This window comes from Geotrypetes seraphini, chromosome 1 (assembly GCF_902459505.1).
Source record: "Geotrypetes seraphini chromosome 1, aGeoSer1.1, whole genome shotgun sequence".
Taxonomy (NCBI): Eukaryota; Metazoa; Chordata; class Amphibia; order Gymnophiona; family Dermophiidae; genus Geotrypetes; species Geotrypetes seraphini.
In genome coordinates this window covers 320,164,508-320,187,398 of record NC_047084.1, presented here as the reverse complement: position 1 = coordinate 320,187,398, position 22,891 = coordinate 320,164,508, and the positions used below count along the sequence as shown (strand labels likewise).

Sequence of the window (22,891 nt, the reverse complement as noted above, 5' to 3'; positions counted from 1 at the left end):
TCTTACATGGTTAACATGAGCGGCACCTCATCCTCCCCCTGGACCCCGACTTTGGTGTCCCACAAGGCTCACCCCTCTCCCCAATCCTCTTTAACATTTACATGTCCTCCCTGAAACTACTCCAACTATCCCCCCTTGAAACTCTTTACACTTACGCTGATGACATCCTCGTCCTCCTTGAGACCGACTCGAACCTCACTAACCTCTCCACGAACATATCCTCATGCATAAAGAACCTCCAATCCTGGGCATTCACAATGCATATGAAACTAAACGAGTCCAAAACAAAACTCCTTTGGCTCGGCCCAAAATTAGACCATCTACCTTCCTCCATCCCATTGTCCTCCGGCCCCCCATTACAGCTCGAGTTCTCAAGCAAAGTTCTGGGTGTCACCTTAGATTCTTCTCTATCCTTCAACGAACATCTCCAATCCCTGGTGAAGAAATGCTTCTTCAGCCTTCACATGCTAAGGAAAGTCAGACCTTATTTTCACCAAAAACACTTCGCAGTCCTAGTACAATCCATCATCCTCTCCAGATTGGATTATTGCAATTCTATCTACCTCAGCCTAACCAAGAAAAGCCTCCACAGACTTCAGCGGATTCAGAACGCCGCAGCTAAGCTTGTTTTCGCGAAAAGCAAATTTGATCACGTCTCACCACTCCTGTCTAAGCTCCATTGGCTCCCAGTAATCCCCAGGATCCACTTCAAATGTGCGTGTCTGGCCTACAAGATCCTACATGGCATCCTTCCAGCCGTTATTCCTCTATCCTGGAACTCCCCAACCCCTACTTCCTCCAGATCCTCCCAAATTTTTAAACTATCCTTCCCTTCCATAAAAGGTATTTCCCATGCAGGCAAACTTGGGTCATCCCTCCCCTTTAGAATCACTGAGATCTGGAATAACCTCACCTCCCCACTCCGAACCTCAAGCTCCCTCCAACTCTTCCGCAAACACCTAAAAACCTGGCTATTCTCAAAACTGTAACACTTCCCCCCTCTTAGGCCTCTCACCTTCCCCCTTTACACCTAACTCTTTAATCTCTCCACTGTAGTTCCTCTCTCATCCTTCTTCCTGTAAACCGTGCCGAGCTCCGCATTCGTGGAGATGGTGCGGTATATAAACCCAAGGTTTAGTTTAGTTTAGTTTTAGTTTAGACCTGTGTAATTGATCTTTATCTGCTACTTTTTTTATTTTGCTGTAGTGCAAAGTGAGAGCTAGGGCAAAACAGTTTAGGTAAAGATGCAGGTAATAATTAGCAATGTACTAAAAATATTTTATTTTTATTTGCTTATAATGCCATTTGAAAACTGCTTGATGTTAATACAACTTTAATTTAATTCTTTATAGTGCGCATGTGTGTATGCGGGGGGACAACACCTACATCAACAGTAAAGTTAGATAGGGTCATTAAATCCAGTGGCGTACCTAGTATATATAACAGCCAGTGCTGATCATTTTTTTTAACAACCCCCTCCTCTATTGTATTTTAAATGTATTTTAAATTGTGTAAACCGCATAGAACTTCACAGTTCTGCGGTATAAAAATAAGCTATTATTATTATTATATAAAAAAATATATTTTTTGTAATAATCCATGAGTAAAGGGTGCACCTAGGAAAAGGCAGCATCTTAAACACTGCAGTGAGCACTCGAACTCCAACACACGCATTGTAAAACTAAACAAGCCAGATTCTACAGTCAATTGATCCTGTACAGTTGATGCTAACAGAAAGCCATGTCCTTTTCATACACATAGAACACAGATACACCCTCGCCCAATATGGAATAATCACAAACTAAAAATAGAAATATATGTAGACAAAAGTTAAACTGAACCAAGAAATCAGACTCTGCATAAAATGCAACACCACAGAAACAGTGACACGTCCTCTAATACTGTGCAAAATATAAAGACAGTAGACGTAAATTAGAAAAAACTGCTACATAACAATCACCACTTTATAAATTAACAAATAGAAATAAAGCAAATAATTAGAAATAAGAAAATACCATTTTATTGGACTAATCCATTTTTCAATTAGCTTTCAGAGGCCAAATCTTTCTTCAAGACAGTAATAATAATAATAATATTATTCTTATATACCGCCAAAGCCATAGTAGTTCGAGGCGGTTTACAATAAGAAGAGCTGGACAATCAGCGAAATAATTACAATGAAAGTCATCGAGTACATGTAGGTAGGTTAAAGAGGTAATCAGAGAAAGGGAGAAAGTCAGAGTAATAGTCACAATGTAGGGACATTGAGTATATGTAAGTAGAATACAGAGATAAGGCTTTAAGAGTTCTTGGTTACAAAACAGTACAGCAGGGGTGCCCACACTTTTTTGGCTTGTGAGCTACTTTTTAAAATGACCAAGTAAAAATGATCTACCAACAATAAAATTTTAAAAAAAACACAAAGCACACTGTATGCAGAGAAAATCTTAATTATCATTTGTATTTGGGGTTTTTCCCTAGAGGTCAAGGAAGCTTTTAATTAAGCTATATACATTTTAAATTCCTCCTAGAATTTATTTTCTTTAGAAAGAGCTATAAGTAAAATCGAGCAGGTAATCTTTTACCCTTCCTTTTGTTTCAAATTCCTACCCTGTTATATTTACTTTATAATTGTATTTAATCCATTTTATTTTTTCCTTGTGTTTGGTTGGTATATAGTTATGGAAATCATTGTCTTAGTAAAATGTTATTTGTTTATGTCACCCAAATTTGCAACATATTTTGTAAATCACATTGTAGTAAGATTTTGCGATCAAATCAAAATTTTATTAAACTTGAAACTTGAAATGACTTTAAAATATGCAATGTCACCTCAGTAACAACTATACAAAAATAGACAAATATACCCCTTTTACTAAACTGCGATAGCGTTTTTTAGCGCAGGGAACTGTGCTGAATGCCCCGTGTTGCTCTCAATGCTCATAGGCTCCCTGCGCTAAAAACCACTATCGCGGTTTAGTAAAAGGAGGCCATAGTGCAAAATATAGACAGCAGATATAAGTTCTCTAAACGGACACATTTTGATCACTAAATTGAAAATAAAATCATTTTCCTACCTTTTTTGTCTGGTGATTTCATTAGTCTCTGGTTGCACTTCCTTCTTCTGACTGTAAATCCAATATTTCTTTCTTTCTGTCTCTCTTTCTTTCTCTCTCCCCCCTGCCTGCCTGTCTTTCTTTCTCTCTCCCCCTGCCCCCTCAAGCCATCGCGCCAATTTCTCCGCTTCCCCGAGCCAGGCCAGGCACGTACAAGCGCCGGACTCGCAAGACTTCACCTCCGATGTCAATTCTAATGTCGGAGAGGAAGTTCCAGGCCAGCCAGGCAGCGATTGGCTAGCCCAGAACTTCCTCTCCGACGTCAAAATTGACATCCGAGGTGAAGTCTTGCGAGTCCGGCGCTTATATGTGCCTGGCCTGGCTCGGGGAGGCAGGAAGAAAAAGATTGCAAAGGCAACGTGATTGACTTGCATTGCCTTTACGATCGACCATTTGGGCACCCGTGCAGTATAGTATGCTGGTGTTATGGTATCCTGTCCTGACCTGAGGAAAGGGGTTGAGTCCCAAAAAAATTGCCTTATTTCCACTTCCTATTTATAAACTTTTTTTTTTGTAACTCTTTATTTAAACACTGCGATGCAAGTACAGCATGTACCATGTTGGCAAAACCACACATTCTGGAATACAGTGTATACATTAAGATACCCCCCTCCCCCCCACACAACATGTCCCCTTCCTGTCCCACCCCTCCCCTTCCCCCCCCACCCCCCCCCACGACCCTCTGAATTACCCATCCCCCGGTATCATCTATAACCCCCCCCCCCACACACACATGAAATAACAGAAAGGAAGAAGTAACAGGACATAATCCTAAGATGAAAACGAGGCAATGGAGGCCCCACATCGGAAAAGCACCATCTAAGAGTGCAATACAAATTACTCAGAGTTTCCCTCCATCTCTAGGAACCTTCCCCATAGGTCCTCAAATTGTTGCCTTTGGCGGGTAAGTAGAGCAGAAAGCCTAAATTTCTCACAAACCCATCCCAATTTCACTCGCATCATCGCCACCGTAGGTATCGTGTGGCTCTTCCAAAGAGATGCCAGCACAAGTCTAGCAGCTGTAAAAGCCAGTCTAGCCAACTTGTCCTGCGTAGCCTCCACTGTCCCGGGGAGTACCCCCAGCAAAGCCGCCTCCGCTCCAAACGGTAATCGACATTGCAAGAGACACCCCACATAACGGAACACCTGAGTCCAATAGTCCACAAGACGAGGACACTCCCACCACATATGAAAGAATGTACCCCTCAGACCACACCCTCTCCAACACTCCCCTGTACAGGAGGCATTCATCTTTGCAAGCACCACAGGAGTAACATACCATCTCACAAGGAGCTTAAGAGCATTTTCAACCAATTGTGGAGCCACCGCCACATGATGTATGCGCAATGCTATTTGTTCCCATTCCTCATTCGTATAGGTAATCCCCAAATCTACCTCCCAAGCCCGCATATATGAAGTCTTCTGATCCGGGTCGGCAAGCAGTAAGCGATATAATTGAGAAATGCAGCCCCGACGCACTGGGTCCCCCAACATTAACTCAAACCTCGAGCGCTTATATGCGGTAGGGTCCCCTGCTTTAATGCGCATAACATAATCCTTCACCTGTAGATAGGGGAATATATCACGCTGCTCCAAATGGAAAGAGGCCTGGACCTCAGGAAACCCACGAATACGCTCCCCCTCCAACAGCTGGCCAAACCATCTCAGCCCACCTCGCTCCCATCTACAAAAGACTCCACCCTCCCTACCCGGAACGAAATCCTCCGCATACCGAATAGGCAAAAAATGTAGTCCCCGCATCCTACCCACCAGTTTTCTACATGCCCCCTTCCAGACCCGAAGCGTCCATCGTATAAAAGGATTAGAGATAGAAGCAATATCCGTCTCCCGCAAGCCCACCCACGGTAGGTAAGACAGAGCCGGTATGCCCCTAGGATCCCCCAATAGGCCCAGTTCCACCTGAACCCACAATTTAGCTGGGTTCGCATGCCAGTCCACAACCGCCCTAAGCTGCGCCGCCCTATAGTATAGTTCCAAATTGGGTAATCCCAGTCCCCCCTCCTCCTTAAATTTGAATATGGCATATCTCGCAACCCGAGGACGCCTGCCCCTCCATATAAAATGCAAAAGCGTCCTATGCCAGCGAATAAAATAGGCTTTAGGGACTTCAACCGGAAGCACTTGAAAGAGGTAAAGAAATCTGGGCAGGACCATCATACGTACCACCTCCATTCTGCCCATCCAGGAAAGGTACAGAGGGTCCCATCTATCAAGATCCCGTCGCAATGTCTCTCCCAAAGGGAGATAATTAAGGCGGAACAGGGTATCCCACTCCACCCCAAGCCATATCCCCAGGTATTTAATAGGGCCCGTCACCCACCGGAAGGGTACCCCCTTTTGCAGTTCCAGGGCCTCCGCCGCTGGTACCGAAATATTCAAGATCTCCGTCTTAGACAAATTAGCTTTAAAGCCTGAAATCCGCCCATAATCTCGCATCAAATCCCGCAAAGCCAGAAGCGACCTCTCCGACCCCTCCACTATGGCCAAAATATCATCCGCAAAAAGGGACAGTTTATGTTCACCCCCCTGCACCCGCACCCCTTTCACAAGCCTAGACAGACGGATACTTTGAGCCAAAGGCTCGATCACCAAAGCAAACAACAGAGGAGAGAGCGGGCACCCCTGCCTCGTCCCTCGATGTAATTCAAAGGGCTTGGAATAGACCCCATTAACTTTGACACAAGCCATCGGGTTATGGTAAAGCGTAAGAATCTAAGAAATAAAACGCGACCCGAATCCCATCTGGCGTAGAACCGCCTCCATAAACGTCCAATCCACCCGGTCGAACGCCTTTTCGGCATCCACCGCCACCGCCACCCACGGAGACCCTGATCTACGAGCCGCCCACACCAAGTTCAGCACTCGCCTAATACCATCAGCCGCCTGACGCCCCCCAATGAACCCCACCAGATCCGGGTGGATCAGGTCCGGCATATGAGTTGCCATCCTATCGGCCAGAATACGGGCCAGGATTTTGGTATCAATTCCTAATAGAGAGATAGATCGATAGCTGCCACACAAAGACACATCTTTCCCTGGCTTAGGAAGTATCGTAATCCCTGCCAAGCGCATATAGAAAGGCAAACGCTCTCCCTCTTTCAGAGAATTAAATAATCTAGTTAGCAAGGGTGCAACCAAGGGAGAAAGTTTCTTATAGAACAGCCCTGTAAACCCGTCTAGTCCGGGGGACTTTCCCGGCTTCAAATGTCTAATAACGTGTAACACCTCCTCCACCGTGATATCCCCCTCCAGCCCCAGTGCATCCGAGCTAGATAGGGTAGGTAACCCCAAATCCCTCAAATATGCTTGGCTCTCCACCTCCGAGCCCTTAAGCTCTGGGGTATAAAGCTCCTGGTAAAACTCCCGAAACCGCCGCTGAATGCCTACCTCGTCAGTAATTACCGTGCCATCGCGCTCCTTAATAGCCAAAATATTACTCCTAGACTGCTTCAATTTGACCCTTTGAGCCAAAAGTTTACTAGCCCGATTTCCTGATTCAAAATATTTAAGCCTCAACTTCTCAAGATTAAACTTAATCACCTCATCTTCCAACTTCCCAAGGGCCATTCGGGTTTCCTGAAGCCGAAGCCTCAACTGCGGGCCCCCCTGTCCCCTCTTATGTTGATCCACCAAAGTGCGGAGCGTCTCCCGGAGCTGCAATTCCTCTTGCTGCCGGGACTTTTTCTTATAGGCTGCTATAGAGATCAATTCCCCCCTTAACACCCCTTTTAAACTTTCCCAGATCGTCATGGGGGAGAACTGATCCACATTGTTAAACTCTAGGAAATCATAAATCCCCGTTTCCAACTTTTGCACTATTTTCGGATCTCCCAGCAGGGCATCGTTCAATCTCCAATACGTATCTCCCCCCCGAGGTCCTCCCCATTTCAGATCCACCCAGAGCGGGGCATGGTCTGACCATCCAATGGTATCAATCTTGGTATCTATCACTCTACCCCCCCACCCTTTATCCACACATACCAGATCAATGCGAGTGTATACCTCATGCACAGGGGAGTAGAACGTGTAGTCCCGACCCATCCAATGTTGAACCCGCCACCCATCCTCCACATTAAGGACCTCCAGAAATCTCTCCAGACATTTTCTATCCTTCTTAAGTCTATCACCCCCCTTGCCCGTGGAATCCCACTCTGGGTTAAGAACCAAATTAAAATCCCCCCCCACCACCACAGGCCCCACCTTAACCGACAAGATTTTAGACAGGAGGAGGTCAAAAAAGTGACCCTGTTGAGAGTTAGGTGCATACAAATTAACCAACGTTACCCGAGTTCCATCAACAGTACCAGTCCAGATAAGCCACCTCCCACCTTCATCCCTCCATTCCCTGTCTGGGACCACCCGCAACTTATGGGAGAACAAAATCTCCACCCCCGCCTTTTTCCGCTCCACCCTATTGGAAGCCCAAACCCTCATGGGATACTCCCGAAACTGTACAAGCTTTTCCCCAGCTTTTACAAAATGAGTTTCTTGAACAAAACAGATATCAAAACGTAGGCGCTTAACTTCTTTCAACAACAATTGCCGTTTACGTGGCATGTTAAGCCCCTTAACATTCAAACTGCCCAATCTAAGCACATTATCTCCCCCATCCCCCACTAAAGACAGCACACCCATCACCCCTGCACCTCCCCCCACCTTCTCTCTTCGTAACCCAGTCCCCCCCTCCCAGTCCCACCCTCCCTCCATCCTCCCCCCTCCTCCCCAACTCTCCCCACCCCCCTCCCCACCAAACCCACACTCCCATTCTCCCCACTCCCTCCAAGACTTCAAGTGACTTCACCACCCCCCCATGTCACCTTTGTGATACCTCCCGTCCCCACATCCACACCTCATACTCACCATGTCCCCCCACCAAGCACTCCCCAGACCATCACCCATACATGCCCAGTCACACTCCCAAAGTCACCACTAGATCAGCATCAAAGTCCAGGACCCAGTAACGGTTAAACGCAACCGCCCTCAGCCAGCCGCTCAGGTGTCCGGGGCCGCAGCTGCCCTCAGCTCGGCTGCTTCTCCCTCCTGTCAAGCGCTCTGCCGTCCTCTCCGTCTCTGGGGCACCGCTTTCCACTGATACCGCTCCAACTTCTGCGCCGCCACTTTGCTCAAAACAGAATCTCCCGTTTTCAGCAGGCCCTCCTTCAGAAGTAACGCCTGCAGCTCCGCCACGGTCGTCACCCGCTTATGCACTCCATTGAAAGTAACCAGTAGACCAAACGGGAACAGCCATCGATATCTCAAGTTATTCTGCTTCAACACTTCCAGCAACGGGCGAAACTCCCTCCTCTTCTGCAAAGTGATACTCGAGAGATCCTGAAATATCTCCACTTTCAAATTCTTCCAAGAGATAACGCCCAAGTCTCTAGCTTTCTTCACCAGACGATCCTTATCGGGGAAGTGGTGGATGCAAGCAATAATATCTCTCGGGTAATCCCCAGTCTTCGGACCCAGGGTTCGGTGCGCCCTATCCACTCTCAGGCCCCCAGTAGTGTTGTCAGGGGCCCCACCATCCGCCAGCAGGAACCGGCTGAGCTCCTGCACCACAGCCTCAGCGTCCCCATACTCAACTGTTTCTGGAACTCCCCGGATCCGGACATTATTCCGTCGGGACCTATTTTCCAGGTCCTCCACTTGGGCACAGCAGTCTAGAAGATCTTTTTGGACTGCCTTCACCTGAGTTGTGAGTCCCTGAACCGTCTCTTCTTGCTCCCCCAAGCGCTTTTCAGTGTCCTCCACTCTGCCCAGCAAGTCTGCAAAGTCCTGCCTTATCTCCTTTACGGCCTCTTTAATTTTGCCTTTTACAGCCGCCACCTCCTCTTTAATTTCAGTGGCCCACAGTTTCAGGTCGGCTTTTGTAACAGCCGCCGCCGACCCTGCTCGCCGTAGCCTCGGGGAAGCACCGCGCTCTGATTCCTCTTCCGATGCGCTGTCTCCCGACTCGCGCGCGGACAGGCCCGAGGTCCCGCGCACGTGGCGGAGGCCTCCCTGCTCACCTCCACGCTCCGACGATCTGCCGGGCTCCACTCGCTTTTTGGACGGCATCCCGCAAGTGCCCCGGGCTTCCCCCACACTCGTCCGACCTCGGGCGCTCTGAATTCAGCGTCCCGCAACGGGAAAGTTTTGCACTGTAGAGGGGAGAGTCAGAGCAAAGTCCCTAACCCTCCATCTTGGATCGTGACGTCACCGGAAGTCACCCCCTATTTATAAACTTTAATCAATACAGTTACAATACTACTTGATTCTACGTAAAGCAACAAAAAAAATGTTTTCTATCTTTTGTTGTTTCTGCTTTAATCATCTTCTCTTCGTTCTCTTCTTTCTCTTCAGCGTTTATCCTCACTCCCTTCCATGCAACATCTGTCCTCTCTCTTTACCCCTTCCACCCAGCCTCTGCCCTCTTTCTCTCTCTCTACTCCTTCCATCTATTGTCCACCCTCTCTCTGCCCCTTTGCATCCACTGTCCACCCTCAGCCCTTTCCATCCAGTGTCCGCCCTCTCTGTTCCACATGGTATCTTCCCTCTTTCTATGTCCCTTCAATAAACTGTATATCCTGTGCCCTTTCTCTCCTTTGTACATGATTCCCAAACCCAAAAACCCATACCTTTCCATGCTCCTGCCTCAGTTCCCCTGCTCTCTTTCGGCAGCAGCACAGCGCTCTTTGCGTGTCTGCTTGGACCCGCGCTGCACTCCAAAAGGCTGCCTGTCAGTTCTCGTCCCGTGAAAACTGACAGACAGCCATTCGGAGTGCAGCGAGGGACAAAGCAGGCATGCAAAAAGCGCACGCATGCCTCATGCACCACTGTGCCGCTACTGGAAGAAAGCAGGGGAACCAAGGCAGGAGCACGGAAAGCACGCTGGATCGCTGGGATGGAAACAAAAGGTACCAGGGGGGTACCTGCCTTTGCCTTGGGGATGGCTGGCTTGAGACTGGCTGGTTGGCTGGCTGCCTTGGGACTGGCTGCCACTACACGTGCCTACCATTAGACGTGCCCTGTCCCCTGTCCCAGCTTACCACTAGTAACATAGTAGATGACGGCAGAAAAAGATCCGAATGGTCCATCTAGTCTGCCCAACCTGATTCAATTTAAATTTTTTTAATATTTTCTTCTTAGCTATTTCCGGGTAAGAATCCAAAGCTCTACCCGGTACTGTGCTTGGGTTCCAACTGCCGAAATCTGTTAAAACCTACTCCAGCCCATCTACACCCTCCCAGCCCATCCACCCCCAAATGACCATGTAGAGACACAGACCATGCAAATCTGCCCAGTACTGGCCTTAGTTCAATATTTAATATTATTTTCTGATTCTAGATCCTCTGTGTTCATCCCACGCTTCTTTGAACTCAGTCACCGTTTTCCTCTCCACCACCTCTCTCGGGAGCGCATTCCAGGCATCCACTACCCTCTCCGTAAAGTAGAATTTCCTAACATTGCCCCTGAATCTACCACCCCTCAACCTCAAATTATGTCCTCTGGTTTACCATTTTCCTTTCTCTGGAAAATATTTTGTTCTACGTTAATACCCTTCAAGTATTTGAACGTCTGAATCATATCTCCCCTGTCCCTCCTTTCCTCTAGGGTATACATATTCATGGGGACAGGGAACACCATTTGGTTCAGAATTTTTTTTCTTGGTTTTTCCTCCTCTACAGGTGGGTGCGTCTTATGGTCAGGTGTGTCTTATGAAGCGGAAAAACATGGTACATTTGATTTCTAAAAATCAATGCATGCTGTATAGTAACTGAATGGTGCATACTGATTTTCTACTGGGTTGCAATAAGTTGTTGAACTAGAACTTTCTTGAACTGCAGCAAACTGCTTTCTTTTTTCTAGCTGGAAAGTGCTGCTGGATCTATTCTTTTATTTTTTCTTACCAAAAAAAACACAGGAAAATCACCAATTGTTTGGAGAAACTTGGCCAAAAAACCCAGAGTGATACAGGCAGGAAAGAAAAGTCAAAAAAGTAATTCCCCACAGGAACCATTCAAGAGCCACTGCAAAGGGAGAGCAAAAAAGGCAACCAACCCAGCACCAAGCTGAGAGGATGGTTCCACATCACCCTTAGAGTTTTCTGCAAGTCCACAAGTATGCAAGAACCAACAAGAATGGAGTACAGAGAACAACCCTTGCCCTGATGCTGTTCTACCCAGCTACCACTCTGGACATCCTCAACTCTATCAGTATGTAAGACCAGAGGAGCATCCTTTCGGTCCTCAAACCCAGGAACCAGAGAAACTGACTGGTCACACAAAAAAAGGGGGGCCAGGTAGAAGTTTTTTGCCCTTTTAACCTCATTTTAAATTGTTCCTGTTTGCATTTTAGTGTCACGAACTTAAAAAGAAAAACTATAAAATTGTAAAATATATAAGGTAATATGTAGAAATAAAACAAAAACAAAGGAAAAAAAAATAATACCACCTCGTTGGACAGCACTTTGGAAAAACTGACCATTGCCCCAATGATATTATGGTGAGAATACTAAAAGGAAATTTTAAGACAATCCAAGAACGTAAGACTTTTGAAATCAAAATGATAAAATATTTTGATATTCACAGGACAGGACTTAACAAGGACCTCAGCTTTCTTTCTCACTACAAAGAAACTTTGTAGTGGGAAAAACTGCTTTGACAATTCTCTGGCCCTGATGCACTAAACTCACTATGTTTCTAACAATCATTGCTAAACCAGTTGAACCAGTTTAATGTCGATTATTTTACCAACCGATGTACACAATGGCTCACTGTGAGCTTTTCCATGCATTCATTACAGCCTCTGAATGCCAGGCAAACAACCTCATTAGTATTAAAATTAGGTCATTAATATTAAAATGAGCACTCCGATCATTGCCCTAATATTGTTAAGGTATGCACTAAATTTAGCGATGGCTACTAATGACCCGAAATTACCAACTGGACTAGTGGGATACTGAGAAAGTATAGAAACCCAACCAGGTCGTGCATGTGCAAGACCGGAGGGCTAGGACTTCGATGGGAAGATAGGACTCATCAGGAAACCAAGGTGGCATGGGGGCCCCTTCTGATGATTTAGACAGGTCATGACCTGTTTGGGCCGCCGCGGGAGCGGACTGCTGGGCTAGATGGACCTATGGTCTGACCCGGCGGAGGCACTGCTTATGTTCTTATGTTCTTATCTGTCTGTAACTGTGTTACCAACAGGTCTGCCATATTGCCCCCCCCCCAAAAAAAAAAGAGAGGCGCAGGAGGGATGCCCACTCCCTCCTGCCTCGGAAACCCAGATCTCCCACACTCCTGAACCCCCCCTCCACAAAGATGGACAAACCCCCCCTCCTACGAAGATCGTCTACAGGAGAGATGGCCATTCCCTCCTACCTTAGATACCCGAACCCCCACCTTTAAATTGCAGAGCGGCAGGAGGGATGCTCACTCCCTCCTGCCGCCACGTGGCCCCTCATGGAACCGATTCCCCAATGCTGTGATCCCAATGCCAGGATCTCCCTCCCCTTTGCTACCCTCAATCCCTATACTTAAAAAAAAAAAAAATCATCTGGAGGGATGATCACTCTCTCCTACCTTGGCCACCTGGCCCCCTTCACACACACCTGACCCACCCCCGTCTTATAGGAAAGCAGCAGGAGGGATGTCCAGTCCCTCCTACCGGCAGGCCCACCTCTTCAAAGTGGCAGGCCTTCCCAGTGCATTTGAGCCAATCAGGACCATAGGCCCCTCCCAATGAACCCCAGGATGCACCGGGAAGGGGAAGGCCTGTTATTCTGAAGGGGCGAGCCTGCTGGCAGGAGGGACTGGGCATCATTCCTGCTGTCTTCTTTCTAAAAAGGTACAGGGGCAGGTGGGAGTGGGCATCCCGCCTGCTGATATATATATATTTTTTAAGTATGGTGGTCAGGGAGGGGGGGTCAGTTTTTTGGGGGGGGACCACCTGGTAGCAGGAGGGAATGGGCAGCCCTCCTGCCATTCTCTAATTTAAAAGGTGGGAGGCCCGGGTGGCTGAGGCAGGAGGGAGCAGGCCGCCCTCCTGCTAATTATTTTTTTTGTTTAAAAGCTCAGGGCCATCCTTGGGAGGGGCTGGCACAACTTTTTTTTTTTAATGGGGACAGATATTGTGCCCATAAAAATAAAAAAGTCTTCCTCCCACAAACAGCCTAGCAGCATGAGGCTGCTTTGGGGCTTCCCCCTGCCACTCAGTTGTCTGGGCTTCCGCTGCCGGTTCTGCATATGTGTCAAAGTTAGTTTCCCAATGACTGATTTGATGGGATTCTGGCGGATCTCTGTGAAACTCATTTGTATTGTTTTGAAATCTGACAATATGCCGGCCCTACAGCAACCCACCGGATTTTAATGACGGGCCTCTGCCTCCTACTTAACAAAAACTTGGCTTTCTTTCCCACTATAAAGGAATTTAAACTGCTTTGTCACCTTTGTCTCCAATTACCACTGAAATGCTTTCATCCTTCCCTTATATATACTGATTTTTCCAACATTAGCTTATTTCTGATCTGAGGAAGAAGGAGTTACCTTCGAAAGCTAATCATAAACTATATTAAGTTAGTCCAATATAAAAGTCCAATATTACTATTTTTTCCTTTATATTTTTGTTTTATTTCTACATATTACCTTGTAGAGTGGATGTACATGGCCACCACACCATTTCACTAAAATATATAATGAAAGGAACATTTTAGAAATCTGTGGAGTTTTCTCAAGAGCATGACATTCTTCTTTGTGAAAAGAGGTTAAAGAAGCTTTAAGAATTCAGCAACACAAGCAGTGAAACTATAAAAACCTGTTACAGCAACTTCCCTTCCAGAAATAACCAGTACAGCTGTCCATATCCATCTTTAAAGCACACTGCAGTTAACCTTCAATCAATTATGGCAACACATTCAACTTTAAGAGGCGAGGGAGCTTCAGATTACCACCGTGATAGCATAACTCCAGTTGGATGTAATCCCTCATTGATCCCTAAGCCGCCCTCCTGTCCTATGTTTTCTAATTCTGAGTATCTTTTATACATTTTATATTTTTAAAAATATTTTTTTATTATAATTTTTGCTTTAATCAATTTCATTGTACGTTTTATAATCTTTAAAGTAGAGGTTTAGAACTTATCTTTGCAGCACCACCTCCTACTCTGACGAGCCCCGTTTCAATCATGTCCTCAGTTTGAAGATATGAAAGTGACTAGTTAGCTCGAAGCTATATTGGCACCTTGCTCTCTGAGGAAATGATTGAAACGGGCCTAATCAGAGGAGGGTAAAATGTTTTTGATGGAAGCAGGATCTAACTTTCCTCAGCATGTGAAGGCTGAAAAAGCATTTTTTTACCAAGGATTGGAGGTGGTCATTGAAGGATAATGTGGAATCAATGATGATGCCCAAGACCTTGCTCGAGAACTCAAGCTGCAGAGAGGAGCCAGAGGGTAGTGGCTTGGAGGTGGGTAGGTGATCTAGTTTTGGACCAAGCCAAAGAAGTCTTGTTTTGGACTCATTCAATTTGATTTGCACAGTGTGGGCCCAGGATTGTAGGTTCATTATACAAGAGGATATGTTCTTAGACAGGTCGGTGAGGTTCAAATCGGTCTCGAGGAGGACGAGGATGTCGTCTGCATAAGTGTAAATTGTTTCAAGGGGGGATAGGTGGAGGAGTTTTAGGGAGGACATATAGATGTTGAAAAGGATAGGGGATAGTGGAGAGCCTTGCGGGACTCCACAATTCGGTTTCCAGGGGGAGGATGAGGTGCCATTCATGTTAACAATGTAAGAACGAGAGCGGAGGAATTTAGAGAACCAACCTAGGACTGTGGAGTTGATACCTATCTCAGAGAGTTGGTAAACAAGAATATCATGGTGAACAACGTCGAAAGCAGCGGAAAGGTCAAATTGTAGGAGGACGGCGAACTTGTTTTGAGAGTAAAGTTGTTAAGCCTCTACTTTACAGATTATAAAACGTACAATGATGAACAAGATGAACACTAAACAGAAAAAATTATAATAAACAAATATTTTCAAAAATATAAAATATATAAGAGATACTCAGAATTAGAAAACATAGGAGAGGAGGGCGGCATAGGGATCAATGAAGATTACAATAATCCGGACTTATGCTATCACAGTGGTAATCTGAAGCTCCCTCGCCTCTTAAAGTTTAATGTATTGTATAATTGAATGAAGGTCAACTGCAGTTTGAAAGTGTGGATAGTAGCTAAGACTCTAATTTGGAATTGACTGGTTAAACATCTTTAAAGTAAGCATTTCTAATAAGCAAGGCAAAGCAATGCCACCACTCCATAGCTTCAAATAACCTTCTGAGTACTCTCTCTCTGACCCATCCCTTTGTAGGAGGTAAAGCATAGACTGCCCGGGGGGATTGCAAGCCTATGAGTTAATTGCATCTGAGTGTTTACATGCTGATTCTCAAAGGAAATTTCTTGCCAAATTTCTCTTGGAAAATTCAGGTCTGGAGATTTTGGAATGTATTCCCTGTGAATACTCTCCTTGACCCCCCCCCCCCCATCCTTCTCTCCACCCCACAGGTTAAAGTGCATCAGCTGTTGAGTGGATGTATACTTTCACCTAGGGAACAGCAGTCACTTTTCAATTGACCTTTTTAGTTATTTTTAAAACTTTTATACTGTACCACCTTATCAGAAAAACTTGTTCAATATGGTTTAAGATTAAATATACAACTTAAATATAGCTGAACAAATACACAATCTATAAGCAACTCTTCACAGTGATAATATAGCATTAAACATATGTTTACCTTCCTCCCTTACCTGAAGCAGCAGAGGAAAAGCCCTACTAGGGCTGGCCGGAAGCAGCCTGTTTACAGTGCTTCCTCTGCTCACCAGCTACCGCTACTGCTTCGGGTGAGGGAGGGAGGAAAGGGGGGTTAAGTCAGGATCGGCTGACTACTGCTTCAGGAGCTGAAGGGAGGGAATGAAGGAGGGGTGTTGTCAGGACCAGCTTCCATGGATGCTGGACCCATAAGTGTGTGGTAGGGGGAGGGAAGAGAGGAATGGCATGGATACTGGTCCTACAGGGTGAAGAGTAGGGGAGATGGATGGATGCTGGACCTATGAAGGGGGGGGGAGAAAAAGTGACTTAGAAAGAAGGGAAGAACAGATGCTGGACCTACAAATGGGGGTGGGGGGATGACAGAGTGAGGTGGAGAGACAAAACTATTTTTACAGTAACTCTCAAGCAACCAGAAACTACACTTATCCAGCACCCACCAATCTCCATGGAGCCTGATAACAGAGTCTACTGTATCCCTTTCTGTCCACAGCTGGGCTCCAGGGCAAGAAAAAAAAAATGTATGTCACCCTCTCATTGCCCCCCCAAAAAATGTAGTCACCACTGAGCAGAAGACAAATAAGTTTTCTGAGCACTGGGCATGGTTATGGAGGTTAGATCTGTCTTGCAGGGGCAACTGGGGACAGGATAAAAAGGCCATGAAAATTAACAGACAGCATTTCCAAGATAGGGAATGTGCGTGATGGAGTTTCCCTGTCAGAATAAGAAAAGTTCCTGGCCATGGCAACAAATGTGAAAACTCCGTAGTATTTATTAAACTCCAGTAATTGGGTATTGCATTTTAGTAAAGCCTACTATTTTATTGTGAAAAAGAGCCTTTCCAATCTTGTTTTATCATAACTTTGCAAGTAGGTCCCTAAATAAAGTATTTTCAGGAAGACCTGGCAGGGGGGAGACAGGGTGCAGTCACACACTGAAAACCTCCCTCTCAAAAATTCCATCTTCCTGGCAGCTCATCACTCTAGCCAGCAGTTTAACCATCCCTGCTAAACTGTAACTCCCTACCCTGGCATCTTGATTCGATTGTAAGCTCATTCGAGCAGGGACTGTTTCCTTTGAGACTACGTACAGTACTGCATACATCTGGTAGCGCTCTAGAAATAATTAATAGTAGTAATAATGCCACCCTTCCCACTTGCTACTCACTCCTTACATCCAGTTGACACTAGTCAGACTAGCAGGCCACTGCCAGACCCTTCTGGAAGCTTTGTGCATCTGAACCACACAATAAATAAATGCTTTGGGTAGGGATAATGGGTCCCAAAACCTTGGGGATGGTAGGAGAAGCAATGGCTTCAACTATCATAAAAATATTAGAAAAAAATGCATTTGGGGCATTCCAGGAGCTCCGATTCCAAGTTTTCAGAACATAGCATGTAGCACCACTTCAAAAATAACAGGTTTATTTTTATTTGTTATTAGGGTTTATTTGTCATTTTTATGAGGAAATTCATCCAAGGCAAAAATTCACAGCAACAAAAAATCTGGACAATTTTAAAATATAAAATGCCCCACAGCAAATGCAGTCTCTCTCACAGAAACCCAAATATTAAACACACCCATTTTGGCATTATCAGCCATTTCAATTCACACAGTACATTTCAGCCAAGCAGAACTAACACACTTGATAATTTGATATTTCAGGACTGTGCATCATATGGCTGGATGACACATTTCTGGCACCCAGACCACACAGAAGATGAGAAGACCATTTTAACCACTATTACTCAATTACAGTTGGGTAAATTAAGGCCAGGGACATGTGACTCACTCAAAGCAACACAAAATATCAGTAGTCCAGCAGATACGAGCTTGCATTCACCAGATTTCTTCCAAGACGCAGGTCAGTACTAAAATCACTAGGTCACACATTCTTCCTAATTCCTACTTATGCTCCAGTTCCTCAGTGTGTCCCTGAGGATTTCTGAGAGTATGAACTACAACAATGACTGCACACTTACCTTTCGGATGAAGTTCACATGGCACTCTCCTTTCTGCACAGTTGGAGGGCACTCGGGAGGCACAGGATAAGCTGTGTGAGCTCTGCTCTCACCAGCTGCGTAGAACACTGCTGAGGAGAACTGAATCTCTAGGAAGTTGTCATCATTTTTTATTACATTGGAAATATCAAAGGTCTACAACAAAAAACAAAAATAAAAAAGCGTACTGATGAATATTTTGGGGCTTTTTTGTAGCACTGAATTGGCTTGATGCATATTCTATAAAGAGTAGAATATTAGTGTAACCAGGCATATTTTTCAGCACATGTGTGTTTAGGCATAAGTACTTACCCCAGCCATAGTGTTGATGCAAATGCTTGCATCTAGATTGAGAAGAAAAGCAGGTAACTTATAGAATTCTATAGGTTATACTGTGAACCCTCACCTACACTCTGCCTATGGTCTGTAAAATACACACCAAAGATAGGCACATACTTAGAGAACATTGTGTAAAGCAGCCATATTATTGTCATTTATGCATGTATGTATTCGTATATGTGCATAAATGATAAGAATACTAGCATTTGTGTGTAAATGCCAGCTAAATCTAGACAGCTCCTTTATTTTTATTTATTTTAAAAATTTCTACCGTTTAAAACTAAATGGTTTTCATAATTTACATACATAATAAAATAAACATATAAGCTAAATCCGTTCGGTACTTGGGGGTTTGCTTTTTTGGAGATTTGGAAGACCTTTTTCATCTCAATTATCCCCTTTGTTGTGGTCTGTATTTGCAGATCTGGACCGCTGGGAAGGTTTACGTTTGCCTTGGATGAGTCGGATTAATGCCCTGCGCATGAATGTGCTGCCTCACTTTTTGTATCTTTTCTTTTGTTTGCCACTCTCAGTTCCTAAATTGTTTTTGATGAAGTTGCAAAGGAGGGTTTCACTTACATTTGGAATCACAAACCACCCAGGGTGCGGAGGGAACGTATGTTTTGGGATGGGGTTCACGGGGACATGGGAATCCCTGACTTTGTAAATTATTACTATGCTGCCCAACTGCTGGTTCTGTTTCATTGGGCTTTTTCCTCTCGGGGTTGGGTCTCCCTAGAACAAGTTCTTCACCCTTCCCTCCTTCTTTCCGCTCTGATTTGGATGCCTCTCGAGTCGTTGCGGGAGGTGGCACGGGTAGCTCCTTATGGGGTGTCTTGCACTTTGCAGAACTGGAGTCAAGTTCATAAAGCTTGATTCCCGAGGCAGTGTTATTTTTATGCTACCCCTGTTCGGTATGAAAACAACCATGGGAATGATGCTGGAGGACCTTACCGGACTAGCACAAAACCAATTGCTTTTTTAGATCTGTTATTCATCAAGTCGCTAGGACTCAAACACGAGTCAATGGCACCTAACCATGTGCCTGCTAAAAAAATGTTACTTTGTCCTTGTAATGGATCCTCAAGCATGTGGGATAAAGTGCAAATTGTACCTTTTTCTGATGTAGCAGGGAGCATAGTGACACAAATTCCTTTTGCTTGTCCACTACAGTGGATGAATAATCTTGGAAACAAAGAACTGGTTTTTTATTGTTAAGTTAGTGGTCCTGTGCTCCTCCAGACTCACAGTATCTCTTACTTATGGGCATAATTAAGCACCTTAAGGATAAACAATTCTGGGCTTCTCTCCCGGAGCTCCAGGTGGGCAGAGTCTGTGAGCCTGCTCTTTACTCAGAGGGCCCGCAGATGATTGCAAATTATAGGACTAGGTTATCCAGGTTTCTAAGAATCCTCTCAATTCTCCTTCTTTTATCGACTGATACCCCAATGAGTCTAAGATTGCAGTGTCGCAACCTATTTTCAAGATCGTCTATCTTTTCTTCCAATATCACAAGCTTTGTTCGCAATTGCTGTTGCTCATTCTCATGCAGAGGACCACCGGGAAGGGGTCTCATTTTTTGGTGGCTTCAGTGCCTCAAACTTTAAGCAAAAATGTAAGAAACAGAAGCAGAACAGCAGCAAAAGACTTCTGCTTGGACTGCTTGCAGAAATTGAAACTAAGGTTATTTGCTGACTCTCAACCTGGGGGTGTTGGAGCATGTGTTCAGAAAAGATGTGGATTTCTGCAACACCCAGCCTGCAGGTTGGGATTGAACACCTAGCATATGGAATACGGAAGGGACTTAACAGAAGTACAATTCACCCGTACTGAGGCAAAATTCTACTGCTGGGAATATCAAAATGTTAAGAGGTGATTGGGAGCTCTCATCACTGATGTCAAGCTGCTGAGTAGACATCATGTGATCTAAAAACTTTTTTTTAAAGAAGCATTTTAAAACAGAAATAGAAGGTATAATGAAAGTATATTAGACAAATTGCTGAGATATAACCCACACAACAGTAAGAGTAAGAATGTTTTTGGTTATTTTTATTATTTTTTGGTTACTTTTTTTTTTTTTTTGAGAGAGAGAGTTGGTATGAATGTGCTAAAATTTGTATGGTTGAGGTCTGTCCTATGTTATAAAATTGAGTTCTTTTAACTTTTATTTATTTATTCCGTTAGCCTGTAGACTGCTGGAGACAAAAGTTTGGTAGGTGATATATTAAATGTTTTAATAAACATAGCATAGTACTCAAACCTGTCCTGGGGGACCACCAGCCAGTCAAGTTTTCAGGATATCCCTAATGGATATGCATATTCATTAGGGATAACCTGAAAACACAACTGACTTGTGATACCCCAGGACAGGTTTCAGAACCATTGTTCTACAGGAGTTCTGAATTGTGTAACGCTTCTTCACCCACACTGGCCAGAGCCACTTCAGTGATGACTGCCTACATGCCTTCATGATGGCCCAGTACTGCACACTTCAGAGTTCACCATCACTCTTACATACATTTGTGGATTTTCTGTACAATTGAACAGATCTGCAACCTACTTAAACGGCCAAGTGCACGTGTGTGTCATAGAATATCAGAAAATTGGCATATATGTACACAAGTACTAGGTGCTGTTAGGTGTTATGTTTAGTGCATAACTGCGAGGGATGCGTACATGTGGTCTGAATGTCACCAAGTGATGCATCCAACTTACAGAATGCTATCAGTTGCGCACATTAATTTATAGGGTGGTAGATGCATGGAATAATCTCCCAGTGGAGATGAAGGCTGTATCTGAATTCAAGATAGCATGGGACAGGCAGGTGGGATCTCTTGGGGAAGAGGAGAAGGAGATGGTGGATGCTGTGGATGGGCCATTCGGCCTTTATCTGCTGTTATGTTTCTATAATTTCTTTATAATGTCACTGGGGTACTAATAGTTAAATACTAGTGGAAGTCAGAATATTTTCAAATGTGAAAAATATTAGAGTTCAAACAAAAGAACTGTCTTCTCATTCAAATTGGTAACCAAACTTCAGGATTGCAACCGTCACGTTTGAAAGTCATTCAGAGGTATAGAGTTCTTCAAGAAGAGAGTTGCGCCCTCTAGTGATGAACCAAAGTATATTTTTCAGTCGTTGCAACTTTATTAGTGCTGGTTACGCTCCAAGTTTGATTACAAAAGTAAATAAATAAATAAATAAATAAATAAATGTCTTTACAGTCTTTCAAACACTTGTATGAAAATACTTTGTTTTTCTTATCTTTACAAATCTTTTCAAATGAACATCGCTCTATGAGAAAATTGAGAGCAGCTTGATAATTCAGTTTATAACAGGTTCGGGGTCTCGACCTGTTATAAACTGAATTATCAAGCTGCTCTTAATTTTCTCACAGAGCGATGTTCATTTGAAAAGATTTGTAAAGATAAGAAAAAACAAAGTATTTTCATACAAGTGTTTGAAAGACTTTAAAGACATTTATTTATTTATTTTTGTAATCAAACTTGGAGCGTAACCAGCACTAATAAAGTTGCAACGACTGAAAAGTATACTTTGGTTCATCACTAGAGGGCGCAACTTTCTCCTTGAAGAACTCTATACCTCTGAGTGACTTTCAAATGTGACGGTTGCAATCCTGAAGTTTGGTTACCAATTTGAATGAGAAGACAGTTCTTTTGTTATGTTTCTATAGGCACACCAGCTCAGACCAGCCACTGACCTGTTATAAGTGGACGTGCCTATATTTTGTCACACCAACATGGCAATGGGCTAGTACTCTATAATAGAGTAGTCACTCCCTGAAGACTTCACACAGTTGGCACTAAGCAAGTCCCATTGTGACACATCTTGGCTCCAAGTTATAGATCTCCCCCAGTAGAGACTGCAATGGCACCATTCCCTTGATGGTACCATTCCTCAAAAGCCCTGTATCTTAATTCCGAAATGCTACCATAATCCAAGTTTCCAAGTTTATTTAAAATTTGATTTAAAAAAAATCACTTTTTCAGACTTTCAAACGATGTACATTGAAAAATGGGGGAGGGGACTAACAGTTTGTTGGGGGGAGGCTCTGACTTACTTCAAACGAAAGGAAAAAATGGGGAGGAACTACAATCGGTATAAGATAAAGAAGGAGAAAGGGAAAAACAAAAGGGAGTTACATTGATCATTGCTTGCCTGCTTTTAATGTCACTGTCAAATAAGCATTAAGAATGGGTTATTCAAAAGCATCCCTAAATATTAACTTTTTAGTTTCCCTTTAAACTTGTCAAGGGATTTTTCTTCCCGTACCTGGGCCGGTAACAGATTCCAAATTTGAGGGGCAGTGACTGAAAAAAGTGTATTATGCCTAGTGTTGATGGTACATAAGGATGGAATTGTAAGATTTTAATCTTCTGATCATAGAGTACGAAATAGACTCTAAGAAGTAATGACTATCCAGGAATAAAAACAAAGAGCTTCATGAACTGATATAAAGTCCTGTAGCACAATCAAAATGACAGCAAGAATTCTGAAATAAACTAAACTAAAAACTTTTAAGTTTATATACCGCATCCTCTCCATAAAGATAGAGCTCGGCACAGTTTACAGGTACTTTAAT

At 44.2% G+C, this 22,891-nt stretch overlaps 1 protein-coding gene across 2 annotated transcripts in view; it reads right to left on the bottom strand.

The window, feature by feature from the left end:
- MANBA (mannosidase beta) overlaps positions 1 to 22,891 on the bottom strand; it is a 156,137-nt gene that overhangs the window by 94,912 nt on the left and 38,334 nt on the right. For both annotated transcript variants that reach the window (XM_033956878.1, XM_033956887.1), the window contains exon 6: positions 17,931 to 18,104. In XM_033956878.1, coding sequence (XP_033812769.1) covers positions 17,931 to 18,104 — 174 coding nt within the window. The remainder of the gene's footprint in view (positions 1 to 17,930; positions 18,105 to 22,891) is intronic.